General features: G+C 39.9%; 2 protein-coding genes across 2 annotated transcripts; one reads left to right on the top strand and one right to left on the bottom strand.

Annotated features, from left to right (window-relative positions):
* The first annotated feature begins 4,134 nt into the window (after positions 1-4,134).
* LOC110093516 lies at positions 4,135-5,006 on the top strand. The gene is made up of 2 exons (XM_020818422.2): positions 4,135-4,583; positions 4,701-5,006. The coding sequence occupies exons 1-2, from the start codon at positions 4,149-4,151 to the stop codon at positions 5,004-5,006; spliced, it is 741 nt and encodes a 246-aa protein (XP_020674081.1). The 5' UTR covers positions 4,135-4,148.
* A 565-nt stretch (positions 5,007-5,571) lies between these two features.
* On the bottom strand, positions 5,572-6,069 carry LOC110093509. The gene is made up of 3 exons (XM_020818415.2): positions 6,043-6,069; positions 5,836-5,924; positions 5,572-5,722 (listed from the first exon to the last, which is right to left on the bottom strand). Exons 1-3 carry the CDS (start codon positions 6,064-6,066, stop codon positions 5,572-5,574), a joined length of 264 nt encoding a protein of 87 aa, XP_020674074.1. The 5' UTR covers positions 6,067-6,069.
* Positions 6,070-14,248: the final 8,179 nt, after the last annotated feature.

Below are 14,248 nucleotides of genomic sequence, written 5' to 3'. Positions count from 1 at the left end.
TCTATTTGTTGCAAATGCAATATCTGGTCGAGTGATCGATAAGTACTGTAGCGATCCGGCCAGTCTGCGGTAGAGAGACGGGTCAGAGAAGGGCTGTGACGTGTTGTGTTTGGAACTGGAGATGGAAGCCATTGGCGTGGGAGCACTCTTGCACTCCGTCATTCCAACCGATTTCAGCAGCTTTGCCGCGTAATGAGCTTGTGTGAGGAATAGACCTTGCGAGTGAGTCTGGACTTGAATCCCGAGGAAGAGATTAATTTGTCCTAGTTGTTTGAGAGCGAACGTGGAGTTGAGTTCCTGTAGAAGAGACTAAATTGCCTTGTGATTATTTCCTGTAAGAATGATATCATCAACATAGGTAAGAAAGTAAATTTGAATGTTATCGTGAGTGTAAATGAGTAGAGAAGGATCAGAGCGGCTAAACCGAAATCCGCGAGTTTGAAGAAAGTTGGTAAGCTTGTGAAACCACTGTCTTGGCGCTTGTTTAAGGCCATATAGTGATTTGTGTAGTTTGCAAACCGCTGTTGGATGGTTGGAATCGATAAATCCCTGCGGTTGTTTCATATAGATATCCTCGGTTAGATCCCCGTGTAGAAAGGCATTGGATATATCGAGTTGGAGAATGTTCCATTTCCTGTTCAGAGCGAGTGTAAGAAGCAAGCGAATGGTCGGCATTTTCGCGACTGCACTGAATGTCTTTGTGTAGTTTTCGCCAAATTGTTGTCTATTTCCAAGTGCCACTAGTCTCGCCTTATACTGATCGACCTGTCCTGAAGGTAGTCGTTTGATCTTAAACGTCCACTTGCAACCCAGCACAGATTTGTTAGGTGGTGGTGAGACAAGAGACCACGTATGTTGACGTTGTAATGCTTGGATTTCCTCTGCCATGGCAGCACCCCACTGTGAGTGTTTGATGGCCTGTTTGTAGGAAATAGGTACCTGATCATCTGAAGTAGAAGTGGACAGGGAGTAGATGGGATTCGGCTTCTGTATTCCTGATTTCGAGACAGTTTTCATTGGATGAGGAGCATGTGCCGGTCTGGACCGATGAACAACAGGTTCCGAAGACGGGTTGGTTGTAGTGCTGATCTCAGGCGAAGAGTGAATGGGTTGAGTGGTACAGGAAGACTGAGAGGGTGTAGAAATTGCCTTGCTGGACTGAGTGTTGTGAGTAATCGTTGATGCTGGGACAAGAATGAGCGGCGGAGAATTGAGAGTATGTGCGTTAGGTAAGGATGTATGATTTGAGGTTTTAAATGGGAAGGTATCCTCATGAAAAACCACATGGCGCGAAATGTGAATTTTGAATGTATAAACAACCGGTTAATGAACTCACCGCCGCCATCAGATTGAAAAGATTTTGGTGTTTTTCCAAATTGATTACTGATTAGAGCACAAAATGCTTGAAATTTGGATAGCGTCTCATTTTTGTTATGCATGAAGTAAAGCCAGGAATACCTGGAGTAATTGTCAATGAAAACGACATAGTATCTAAAACCGTTAGTAGAAGAAAAATGAGACGGTCCCCATACGTCCGAATGGATGAGATCAAAGGGAGCCGAAGTGACCGAGCTATTTTTATTAAACGGAATTCTATGGCTCTTGGCCGTATTACAAGAATTACAGTGCAAAAGAAAAGAGCTATCAATCGTAAAAGGTAGGTTGCGGGAAAGAGACTGTAAAGTCCTCTTGTTCGGATGACCAAGCCTTGCGTGCCAGAGATGCGGGGAGGTGTTCTTAGTGTGAAAGGCTGTTTGAGATGTAATCGTCAGTTGGCGAATTTGATAAAGACCGTTGCTAAGACGTCCACTGAGAAGAAGACGATGATCCTGAGAATCTTTCATTTCAAAACCATTAGCATGAAATGTGATATATAGAGAATTATCGGCAGTTAATTTTGACACAGAGAGAAGATTGTGTGTTAGTTCAGGTACGTGCAACAAATTTCGTAAGTATAGCTTACGCGCATTGTCGGGTAAAGGAAGCAAGCCATGACCCGAGTGTTGGATTGGAACAGAGGATCTATTGGCAACTGAGATTGAATCTTGACCTGAATACGCGGAGGGTGCTTGAAGATTTGAACTGTCCGGGGTCAGATGAGATGAGGCCCCTGTGTCCAGAATCCAATCCTGAGTTGGATAAGAGGATGGTTGGGTGAACATGGCTCTCGGGTTACGAGTTGTTGTGGGAGCATACTTCAGGTCACAGCGATACCAACAGTTGATGGCAATGTGACCTGTTTTGCCACAGATTTGGCAAATCGGACGCGTATTGCCGTTTGCGGAGTTTGTATTGTTCGCCGGAGTGCTGACCGAGGTTGTATAGTTAATGTTCTTGTTCTTGCTTGAACGTTTGTAATTGCGGTTGCGAGGAGGGTTGTTAGGCGCCGCGTATAGAGCCGGCGCGGTGACGAGTTGATCTTTGACCGCATCCTGATTAATGTGAATTTCTTCATTGCACAAGAGTGAATAAAGATTGTCGAGGTTCGCCGGTATCGGAGAGGTGCGAATCGAAGTTTTGAAGGAATTGTAGGTAGGAGGAAGATCGTTTAATATGTATAGGATGATATCTTCCGGATCTACCTTGGAGCCGGAGGCAGCAATGCTGTCAACGATATTCTTGATCTGTGAAAGATACTGTTGCATTGTTAAATCCTTCATTTGAATATGATGAAGCTCATTCTTGAGCTGCATCACACGAGATCGGCTCGACGGTTGTAAGCGGCGCTCGAGAGTCGTCCAGACGTCGTGAGCGGTCGTCGCCGTGATGACATATGGTAGAAGAGAAGGAGAGATCGTGGAGAATAAGGCCGAAAGAAGGGTGCTATCCACGAGAATCCAATTTGTGTGAGCGGAAGTATCGTCTACGGGCGGTAAAGATGAGCTGCCGGAAAGATGGCCGGCGTAACCAGTTGCAGTGAACTGTTGAAGGATTTGGATCCTCCATACCGCATAATTTTCAGAGGTTAGAGGATGAGGAATCAGATTCTTGATGTTAGAAACCAGGAACTTCAGCGATGCCGGAATAGAAATCTCAGCATTGGCGGTTCCGGCGAGAGAAGAGGAGGGAGGGAGTGAAGAAATCGAATCTTGATCCCCCATTAGGCTCTTGATACCATGATAGAGGAACAGATCTTCTTGAGCGAATAAAGCAAGCCGAGAGAAGCTGTAATTTTGGAGAAGTAAAATGGAAAAATCTTATTATTGAATACTGAGTACAGAAGTATTTATAAAGGTTTGATACAGGGTAAAGCAGTAATATTATTTATATGAGTATGCCTAGAAGCTGAATACGCATAGATGCTCTGTCACTATCTAGCTAGGAAAACCCCTAGATAAAGGATAAAGATGTACTACCAACACCAAGCTAGAGAACAAAAGAAATTAGATATAGCTAAAGAAGTAGGATCGAGCCTCAATCACTAGAATAAACCAGCAAACGAATAAAAATTCTAAAATTCTCAGGAGGGACCAACGAATTGAAGAAACACTCAAGAGAGCACCAAGAAATGAAGGAGCCGACTTCAAGCCCTCAGAATTAAATAAGAAGATGGATTAAATTAATATTTTCAACTAAATAATTGTACATATAATCAGGCCAGATTAATTTTTAACCAAAACCAATCATATAAATTTTGGGGATTGTGAAGCCAGTTTATTCCTTCTCTTTGTATTAATAATTATTAATGATGCGCTCATTCACTCAGTCCAATGCGCAAGCAGCATAAACAATTGGTAGGCGGAGCATTACATTATGAAGAGCCCAACTAACTGAATGATGCAGTGCACGTCTTAGAGACTAAGAATTGTATATCCAGTTATAAACAAATTAAAAATACAATACATAGCTAGCTGTTGATCAATCAATCAATCGATCGATAGAGAATATAAGAGAAGAATTTGATGGAATATATGAATTAAGCTCTAGCAGCTACCAGCTAACAGCGCGCATTAATTAATAGTATATATATATATATATCTTGAAAACGTGCGTACGTGTTCCAGTACGAGCTACTACTTGATCTTGTTAATTGTATACATCATAGATTATCAAAATGAATCAATTTGTAGTACTTGACGGCCTATAAAATAAAGCCATATGCGCAAAAGATGTGCAGTAGTAGCGGTGAATTGATTAATTAAGCGAGGATGGGCATGATTGGGAGGAGCATTAGCAGCGGCAAGTTGCCAAGCTTCAGGCTGAGTCGAGGAGCGCCGAGGTCACCGACCATGAAATCAACCCCCATCTCAAGCACCGTGGAGGCCGCCGATGATATAGAAGACAATTCATCAGTGGAAGCTGACGGAGGGAAGCAGCAGGTGCTAGGCAGGAAGATCATGATCGTCGTAGACTCGAGTAGAGAGTCAAAAGTTGCATTGCAATGGGCGCTCTCACACACCGCTCAGAGCCAAGACACCATTCTCCTCCTCAACGTTGTCAAGCCATCCTCCTCCTCCTCATCATCATCATCCAACATTAATATTAATGTCTCCCACGCCGTCGACGGAGACGAGATGAAAGACCCTAGAAGCTACGATCTCTTGTGTGCCATGAAGAGGATTTCACAGCAGAAGAAACCCGAGGCATGCATGCGCACATTAATCGATCGATCGACTTTTTTCTTTTTTTTTTTCAAAATTTGGCTAGCTACTTGAATATATATGAACATGTGAATATATCAACTTCTTAATTATATATAGGTGAAAGTGGAGATATGCTTGGTGGAAGGGAAGGACAAGGGACCAGTGATAGTGGAGGCGGCAAAGAAACAGGGAGCGGCGCTTTTGGTGCTAGGGAGCAGGAAGAGGAGGCCGATGATGGTGATGTGGAGGTTGCTGATGGTGTGGCGGGGCCGTGGTAGTGGTAAAGGTAGCAAAGCGGTGGTGGATTACTGCATAAAGAATGCGAGTTGCATGGCGGTGGGAGTGAGGAGGCGAGGGAGGAGGGCTGGTGGGGGATACTTGATTACCACGAGGAAGCACAAGGATTTCTGGCTTCTCGCTTGATATTTATAATAAACCACTACTGCCGCGCGTATTGCATATTGATCTCTTGGGTTTGTGATCAGCGAGCTAGCTGTTAATTTACTTTATACTACTTTCATCATATTTCTATAAATTTGTAAAACTACCATGGTTCAATTGGTAGATACACAAGGAAGGCATTCCTATCAAATTAATTAATAAATTAATTTGCAATATTAATTGTTGTGCCCACCAATGCCGGTTATTAATTTGGGCCCAATCATATTTTTATTTGGAAACCAATTAGATCAATACCCTGTTTAAATTTCAATTAGTAGAATGATTATCAAATTATTTGAATTTTGTTCTTAAATTCTGTTTTCTGATGTTGCAAGTCATTCAATGTAGCAGAACCAACATGAAGTCAACAACCATATTCCATTTATTTAGTAGATACAAACATGTAAGCATTGACATCGTGGATATTTATCTGTACAAAAATCTATAACATGAAAGGTTTGAAACAAATAAAAGGAAAGTGAAAATTGACCGAAAAATTTTATCCTTCTTAACAATTGTTTGTAATTAGTATAAGGTTCAGCATCATTCAGTTGTCAGTCTTTGAGAAGAAACTATTGAGTGCAGGAAAGACTTGAGGTGTGCGATCGCTAAGAAACTTGCGAAAACCATGTTGGCTGTACTTGTAGCCTTCCTCTGCATTCTCCAAAACAGCTGAGGCTCGGTTGCTTTTCTTAATTCTGTAACTCACATATATATAAGATAAGTTAGTTTAAGAAGGAATTTGTAGGGAAAGCATGCAGAAGATGATGGTGATAATTGAAAATGATGATGCATGAATCAAATAAATTACCTGACATCAGGATTCATGAGAACATTCCTGGTGATCTGAAAGACGCACATGCTTGTCACAAACGTCATGGCTGCCAGCAGCGGGTACACCTGCATGAGACCACATACGATCGATCGATCGATGTCACAATTAATTATATGTCGAATAACACAGACAAGTGACACAAGGAGAGACATATAGAAGAAACAAATTAGCAAATTAATCGACCTCTGGTTTCATCCAACGAGCCATGTCGATCGATCTGGCGTAGTAATATATATAAAGAAGAGGATGAATTATGGAGAAGCTGTTAATAGCTTAATTAATTGACGGGAACTAACTCGCTTTCTTGGGGATGCGTGCCGCTCTGTCTGCTTCTGTATCTATTTTATAGACAGGAAAAAGAGAAAAAATATATATGATTTCATCCTATTCTTCGCAAAGAGGAAGTAAAACGGCCGTAATTCCTGTGGGCGGGAGCTGAGTCTTAATTTGAACAACAACTGTGTGGGTCAAAACCGGGAGCTTTGCCTCTTGTTTTAATTTACTTCTTGCATTATGTATGTACAGCACCCGGTAATCCCATATTATGTCGGATAAATTTTCTATGTATACAATCATTGACTAATTAATTTTTGCTGTATATTTGATTCGATGCATTATTTCCAGGATAATTTTTCTTCACCATAATTATCTCGTAACTTTCAGTGGCCTGTGGGGCTTTTATTTATTTAGTTTCCCGACTTTGACCTTTCTTGTTCAAATATAAATAGCTTTGGAGCACTATATTAATGCTTTGTAATTACAAGGCAACTATAATGCTTTGCAATTCAAATTTAAAAAGCATTGGAGAACCAGCATGCATCCGTGATGTACGTAACGGATAATAATGATGAATCTAATTAGCCAAGAGACTTTCAATATAAATGGATTTAGTATACTAAACCCTAAACGACGATATCCTGACTTGAATACAAATCTTCACAACTGGTGGATAGGATTTTTATTTTTCATTTGCACGGTCAAAGGAGATAAGATCTTTTACAGTTGGCCGACTAGTCCTACATATAGGCGACAATACATATATGGGAAAGTAGCTTTTTGCCGAATCATTAATTACCCAATTCAGTTTGGGTGATCCAATATGGTACGTATCGCCGACTAGATTTAATTGGACGACCATTGGGACCGTACTCTGATGTATTAAATTGCATGGACCCACAACATAAATAAGTTGTGTATGTATGAACAAAAAATAAGACACGGGATTATCCTTGAGTCATCACCTGCGCTCTTGCAGCCTTTTTTATTTTTTTGGGACATTTAGGCGGTCTAAGACAAACTCACACATACAACGTATGAATCCAAGACCTCTTAGTTAGAAGTATAAGCTCTCAACCAACAGGTCAAGATGAGCAGTGTGCAGCCTTCTTAATCCTTATAGGATTTGGAGTGAGAAGAAAGGAAGACTTGAATTATGAGAGAGAAAAATAAGAAGCGTGTGGGATCTGAAGGTGAGCTATAGAATTCTATGAGAAACGTTAGAAACAATGAAATAGAAAAGGAGCCTACTGGAAAGGTTAAATCAAAGCTATGGTCAAATTAATGGAATTATTTAGTATCATTTGATTGAGGGAAGTTTTAATGTGGTTCACACCTTTTTTTTTTTTTTGAAAAGCTATGATATGGAACATCATAGCTTAAGTGTTCCTTAGGATTAGTTTACTATAGTTTGTTAGAAGCTTTTCTAGAAGATTCTATAGGTAGTTTATATATGTATGTATTGTAGTAGGAAATGCATTATTGATTAATAGAATTATCCTTTAAGCCTTTGACATTTAGTCTATCCTTTGTTCTTGGGAATCCTTCAAGCATCATCTTCTTCCAATGATCCAACAACGATCTCCCCACATCAGTTTATATCAGAGCTCGGAGCTTGTGAAGAACGATGGCCTGCAGAAGGTGGGCTGTCAATGACGATTGAAGCCAAATAAAATGGGCGGTTGACGTAGATCGCCACCGAAGGAGATGGGCAGTCGACGAAGATCGCTGTTGAAGGAGATGGGTGGTCGATGATGAGCGACGCCGAAGGAGATGGACGGTCAATGACGAAGAAGACGACTATCCTCCACTCCAATGGCGATATCCGCCGCCCCACTATCTTCACGAACATAGCCGCCAAAGAAGAAGGGCTGTCGACCGTGATTGACGCCGCGAAGCCCTTCACTAGGTGGCTCAAATGGAATACTTTGGCTTTTTGTGGAGATGGACAGGGCACGACTACCTTGAATTTCTTGAGGAAGATCATAAACATGCATTTAGAGAAAAATCTTGACGGCCTCACAAGTGAACAAGCACTGAATGGGAGCAGGCTCTTTGGGTCGAGAGAAGACTATCACGACATGCTTATGTCTTACCTTTCTCGAATCAATGCAATCTCATATAAGGCCCACTTTATGAAGGAATGTGAAGATCTTCATGTCCTTAGCATTGCTAAAATAAATACAAATGATTTTGATGCATGTGGCAAAGCCGTTTGAAGTGGTATTGCAAACGTTTTCCCTGCATGTGTGAAAATGCCTGGTCTGAATTTGACCTAAAAAGTCTATCTAACAAAATGCCCCCAAGTTGTTCGACATAATGTCCATGAAGGGTCTGCCCCCAAATTTATTGGGACAGTCTATAAGGGATTACTAGAAGATGGACAACTGATTGCTTTAAAACAACTTTCAAGAACTTCAGCATAAGGATTTGTAGAAATAAAGAATGAAGTTGTTTTGGTTGCCAACCGCCAGTACAAGAACCAACCCCCTTCCTTCCCCCATCCGCCTCCACCGGGAAATCCTTCTCCAAAGAATGTTGCTTTGCTACCTTGGTCAGTTAGCATCCTTCCTGATTGCAGAAACATGGTCTTCAACATCGTAAAAGTTTGCATTCAAACATCATAAATGCAAATGTTAGACTCTAGTAATGAACAACTTATGCGGGAAAGGCATGATGAGAAAATTGCTTCAATGTCGACAGTTAATTCCCTTCTTACAAGAACTAGTATACTAGAGCCAATAAATTTGTCTAGAGACATTAATGATTATCTTTTGTACATTACAATTGTTGATGCAAATTCAATTGAAAGGTTTCTGAGTAGCGGTCAACCTCTTGTTATCATCATATAGTATGCTGGTCATGCATTACATGTTTTTGTAAATGGGCAGCTGTCAGGCTCTGCTTATGGGAGCAAGGAAATGAAGTTGAACTCTATCAAAGGTACTTATCTTGTCAAATGGATGCAAGGGGATTTTGTTGGGCAAGCACAATAGCCTTTGAAATGGTTCGAAACATATTGTGATGCATCGGTGAACAAGAGATGTTGGCTTGGGCTCCTCAAAATGAGCTTATGGGCGTTCATCAAAGACCCAAAATCTTTGACACAAGAGCACTGATTATAATGTACACCCTCCCAAATGACACGCTTCGACGGAGTCAAGCTTTTTGACGCAATGGGAGAATGATGTGGAACATCATAGCTTAAGTGCTCCTTAGTACTAGCTTACTATAGTTTGTTAGAAGCTTTTATAGCTAGAAGATTCTATAGATATTTATATATGTATGCATTGTAGTAAGAAAGGCATTATTGATGAATAGAATTCTCCTTTAGGCCTTCGAGCTTTGGTCTATCATATGTTCTTGGAAATCCTTCAAGCATCATCTTATTGACACCAGTCCGAAGGGGCTCGACCAATCCACGTTGACGATCCGGTGACGATCTCGGACACCACTCCAAGAACTTCTTAGAAGAATGATCCACCACCTAAGAATCACTCTTAGGATACATGAAAGAGATAAGAACCACCACCTGACCGTCCGTCAGGATACAGAACAATTCTCAAAGGAATCCAAGACTCAAATATTATTCATTTCAACCTTTCTCTTTATTACAAGTATTCCTATTTTTTTTTATAGACAAATGTAACAACATATTAGGCTACACACAACATAATCATATGTAGCCATACAAACAACTAAAGGGAATTAAACTGTCATGAAGTTAAACCGGATTTAAGCTCAGCTCCAACGTCATACTACTGGGGTAGGAGGAACTTCAGGCTCATAGGAAGACGTTCTATTGGCCACCATAAGGAGGTGGATTTGGTTGGCTAAACCAGTTTGGATATTTCCACCCGGTGTCATTCTCCCCGTCTAGGAGATACTTCAGCATGAGTTGGAGTCGATGGAACTTGTTAATGAACTGAAGGGTTTTATTCTTTCTCTTTTCTTCTCTTCATAAATGCATAGAGTTTGCACACTGTAGTCATGATGGCTGCCAACATGAGTTATTTTAATATTTTCCAATAAAGCCTCCAAATGAGCCAAATGATTAGCACCACAGGCTTTTGGTCCTATATCTCATGTAAATCAATTTGGCAACGAACAACTTGATTGACACTATTCATGGAGTTAATGCTGAGAATTTCTATTTGTAAATCTTCCAAACCATATGTGATCAAATCTTTGTCTTTATTTTCGAGAACAAACAAGGCAACTTTATTTAGAATCACAACATCCATAAATGCAATTTGAGGAAATGCTTTAGGAAATGAAATGGAGTCACATTATTCTTGAAGTTGCAATCGTTTGTTTTTTTTCCTCATCAGACATGGGCTTATCAAGACCATGAACTCCAAAGAACGTGTTGTCATCATACTCGTCATATATGGGTTCATCATAGATAGGTAAAGACGAGAAATTTTGCAACGGATCTTCAAATTCTTTGAAGTTGGACTCGATCAAGAGTGGGGTGGAAGACTGACGAGGTGATCTTTCAAACACTTCTTTGTAAGTGGAAAAGATCTGATCCTCAGAGATACCCTCGTCGTCGTCGTCAATTCTTAAGGATGTAGTTGGAACTAGAGATCTTGAAGCCGTTGTGGCAGCATACTTTCCTGGACACCATTAAGATCTCGACCAAGGGAGCTCAAGTTTTTTTTTTCATTCAATCCTTGACAATCGTACTTTGAGTCGGGCAATTTCTTATAGTAAATCTTCAATTTATGCTTCTTCTTTAATGGGTCGCCATTGATTTCATTGAAGGGACATTTTAACCGACTCTAGGAGTTGTTGATTTATTGACCAATAACTAGAAATTGTTGTTCTTGATCTCGCTAGGGATGTTTGGAGGTAATTATTTGGAGAATATAGCATAAGGAATTCAATATCTAAAAATTCTTGAGGTTGCTATTTTGAGGTCCGCACACAAGAGCAAAGAAAAAGACAAGAATGAAGAGAAGGTGGTTGTCCGCCTACCACCTGAACTCACGCCATGTTACATAAAAGAACAAATAAATAGAATAATAGGATTCTTGTCAAAATTTGATCGAATTTCCTTTTTGCCTGGAACTTAAAACCTGGATGAAGAACAATCTCCAACAAGGACTTGGGTACTTGGCAACTGCTGAATCGCCCTTCACCCAATGACGCCAATCGAGTTCTTGTGGATGCGGTCTTGAGAGCTAGGCAATCTCACGCACCAACCGCAAGTTGGGTGAAGCTTCGCGTCTTCTTGATAGTTGTGGATGTTTGGATGGATGTGAAAACCATAACAACAAAAGGTTGGAAAATTTTTTTTGGTAGATGAAACTATTGTTCTTGATGTCTTCTTCTTGCTTCCCTTTAGTTTTTTTTTCTTCTACCTGTGTCAATTCGCCACCGAAGCTGCTTTGTCACCAAAAATGGGTCGCCACCAAAAATCGCCGGCGACGGACAAGAATGCCAGAAACTTGCTGGCTATGATACCAAATGACACCAGACCTGAGGGCTCGACGAATCCATGTCGATGATCTGGTGACGATGTCGGACACCACTCCAAGAACTTCTTAGAAGAAGGATCCACCACCTAAGAATCACTCTTAGGATACAGGAAAGAGATAAGAACTACCACCTGACCGTCCGTCAGGATTTCCAAAAGGAATCCAAGACTCAAATATTATTCATTTCAACCTTTTTCTTTATTACAAGCTTTGCTATCTTTTTATAGACAAATGTAGCAACCTATTAGGCTACACGCAACATAAGAAAGCACTAATCCTATGCAGCCATACAAACAACTAAAGTGAATTAAACTTTTATGAAGTTAAACATGATTTAAGCTCAACTCCAACGTCATACTACCGGGGTAGGAGGAACTTCAGGCTCATAGGAAGATGTCCGGTTGGCCACCATAAGGAGGTGGATTTGGTTGGCTAAACCAGTTTGGATATTTCCACCCGGTGTCGCTTCTTCCAACGATCCAACAACGATCTCCCCACATCAAATTTGGAGCTAAATTTGAGAATAATTGGAATATTGATGACCAAAATTCATAAACAAACATTGGTTCTTCATAATAGGTGTTTCATCCTGGAATATTCACGGCGGAAGAGAGATATAAAGTTTAGAGTCCTAATTTTGTACAATATTCAACACACAGACATATAAGAGAGTAATGTTATATATAACGTTTATAAATAACACCATAATTTTTATGTGGAAACCCCTGAAAATGGAGAAAATTCATGGGGTCCACCAAATTTGAATGAATCAACTAGTGTTTGCAATTGATTACAAATGAGGCCCTTCCTTATGAGGAGGGCCTTGGCTCGATGTAGCAAATATACCTGTAATGCTTTATGGAACAGAATGTTGGCCATTAAAAAAGAAGTGTAATTTTAAGTTAGGTGTTTCAAAGATAAGGATGCTCAAGTGGATGAGTGGCTCTACTCTTAGAGATAGGATATGAAGCAAGCATAAATGTGAAAATGCTGGAGTATCTCCAATGACAGATAAGATTAGAGAGAGTCGTCTTAGATGGTTTGTTCACATAAAATGACAGCCTTCCGATGACCCGGTTAGGAGATTAGATGTATTAGATTTGACCTATATTAAGAAAGGTAGAGGTAGATCTAAAAAGATTTGGTTAGAAAAGATTAGAAATGACATTTCTTTATTAGATCTAAATGAGAATTTGACTCTTAACATGACACAATGAAGAAAAATGATTCATATAGCTAACCCCACGTAGTGTGGTAAAGACTTGATGTTGTTTTTGTTGTAGAGTTGAGGTTTTCAATGACATTAAATTATTGGATAGTAGTTTTGAAAATATTTTTTATCTGATGTATTTTAAAATTTAAAATTATATCTAATTTTTTTCATGTATAATTTATATTTTATAATATAGTTTTATTTATTATTTATAACATATTACATCATTTTTAAATCATTTAAGTCATATTTTAGCAATTTAACATTTATTATGTATGTCGATTCAAACCTGGTTCAACCTTTAAATCTTAAGCCTCTTCTTCCTGTTCAATGTCTGATCCAACTTTCAAAATCTTGGATATTATACTCTATCTTCTAGATTAGAGAATTCCTTATATGTCATCTTTTAGTCTTATAATCCTCTTCTTGTAGGAGAGGGATAACCTTACATTACTTAGCCCATCATGTTCAAGTCACAACATCACTATCTCTAGATATAAGACCATTCTAACTACTCTGTTATCCCCTTACCATTCATGCATCATCATATACATCTCATTAAGTTTATACCACATTTACCAATAGGAAAGGATCAACCCAACCATCCTCAATGACATTTTATGACTTTCATGTGCTATCTCATTTGTTGCTTTTAGGAGGAAGATTGATTCTGCCATCCTCAATAGCTTCCGACCAAGGCCTTCCTGCACATCTTAGTTAGTTGTCTTCATGTCATGTTTCCTTCACTACTAGAAGAATGACCTTATTGATTACTCTAAGTCAATACCATGACTTCTTATTTTGTCTCATATTCCATCTTCAAATTGTGTCATATCCACCTTCAAAAGGAGGATTATCTTAATAGCCCATAGTCACCTGACCTGTGAGACCTCGTTCCCTTACTGTTCCTCTCTGACTTTGATTTTCCTCCCAGGATCGTCCGGGACGATATTGAGATCGTCCAGGCCGATCTGTACTGTTCAAAATATCGTCCTGAGAATAGTTCTGGGAACCGTCCAGGACGATCGGGACGATCGATTTTGGTCTGATCGTCCCGGGACGATTTTGCGATCGGCCGGGCCGATCAGCTTTATGATTTAAGGAAATCAGCTCGTTTTGAGGAGAGAGAAAATCATTTTAAAACAAAATATCTGATTTGAGGAGAGAGAAAGAGAAAGGGAAAAGAGGAAAAGCTTGGTTTCGGAGGCCGCGGAGCGCTTTTCGTCCGACGCTGTTGTTGGGAAAAGTGTAGATATCGTGGTAAGGACTCCGAATCCTATTTCTGTTTTCAGAGATATTGAGTTTTGACCGAGTTGTTCACTGTTTTGTGTTTTCGTAGTCGAACTTTTGACCCGGTTTTGTATTGACACAACTTTCACCGCACAACTTTTGGTATGTTATAGATATGACTATTGAA

Source organism: Dendrobium catenatum, unplaced genomic scaffold (genome assembly GCF_001605985.2).
Source record: "Dendrobium catenatum unplaced genomic scaffold, ASM160598v2 fragScaff_scaffold_133, whole genome shotgun sequence".
Lineage (NCBI taxonomy): Eukaryota > Viridiplantae > Streptophyta > Magnoliopsida > Asparagales > Orchidaceae > Dendrobium > Dendrobium catenatum.
The sequence above is the reverse complement of the archived record's forward strand: the minus strand, read 5'-3'. Positions and strand labels throughout refer to the sequence as shown.

Excerpts from the sequence above, each read along its gene's own strand:
- LOC110093516 (XM_020818422.2), top strand. The coding sequence starts at position 4,149 with ATGGGCATGATTGGGAGGAGCATTAGCAGCGGCAAGTTGCCAAGCTTC. Across the intron at positions 4,584-4,700 it reads CACAGCAGAAGAAACCCGAG|GTGAAAGTGGAGATATGCTT; the intron begins GCATGCATGCGC and ends AATTATATATAG.
- LOC110093509 (XM_020818415.2), bottom strand. The coding sequence starts at position 6,066 with ATGGCTCGTTGGATGAAACCAGAG. Across the intron at positions 5,925-6,042 it reads CTCGTTGGATGAAACCAGAG|GTGTACCCGCTGCTGGCAGC; the intron begins GTCGATTAATTT and ends GGTCTCATGCAG. Across the intron at positions 5,723-5,835 it reads CTCATGAATCCTGATGTCAG|AATTAAGAAAAGCAACCGAG; the intron begins GTAATTTATTTG and ends TGTGAGTTACAG.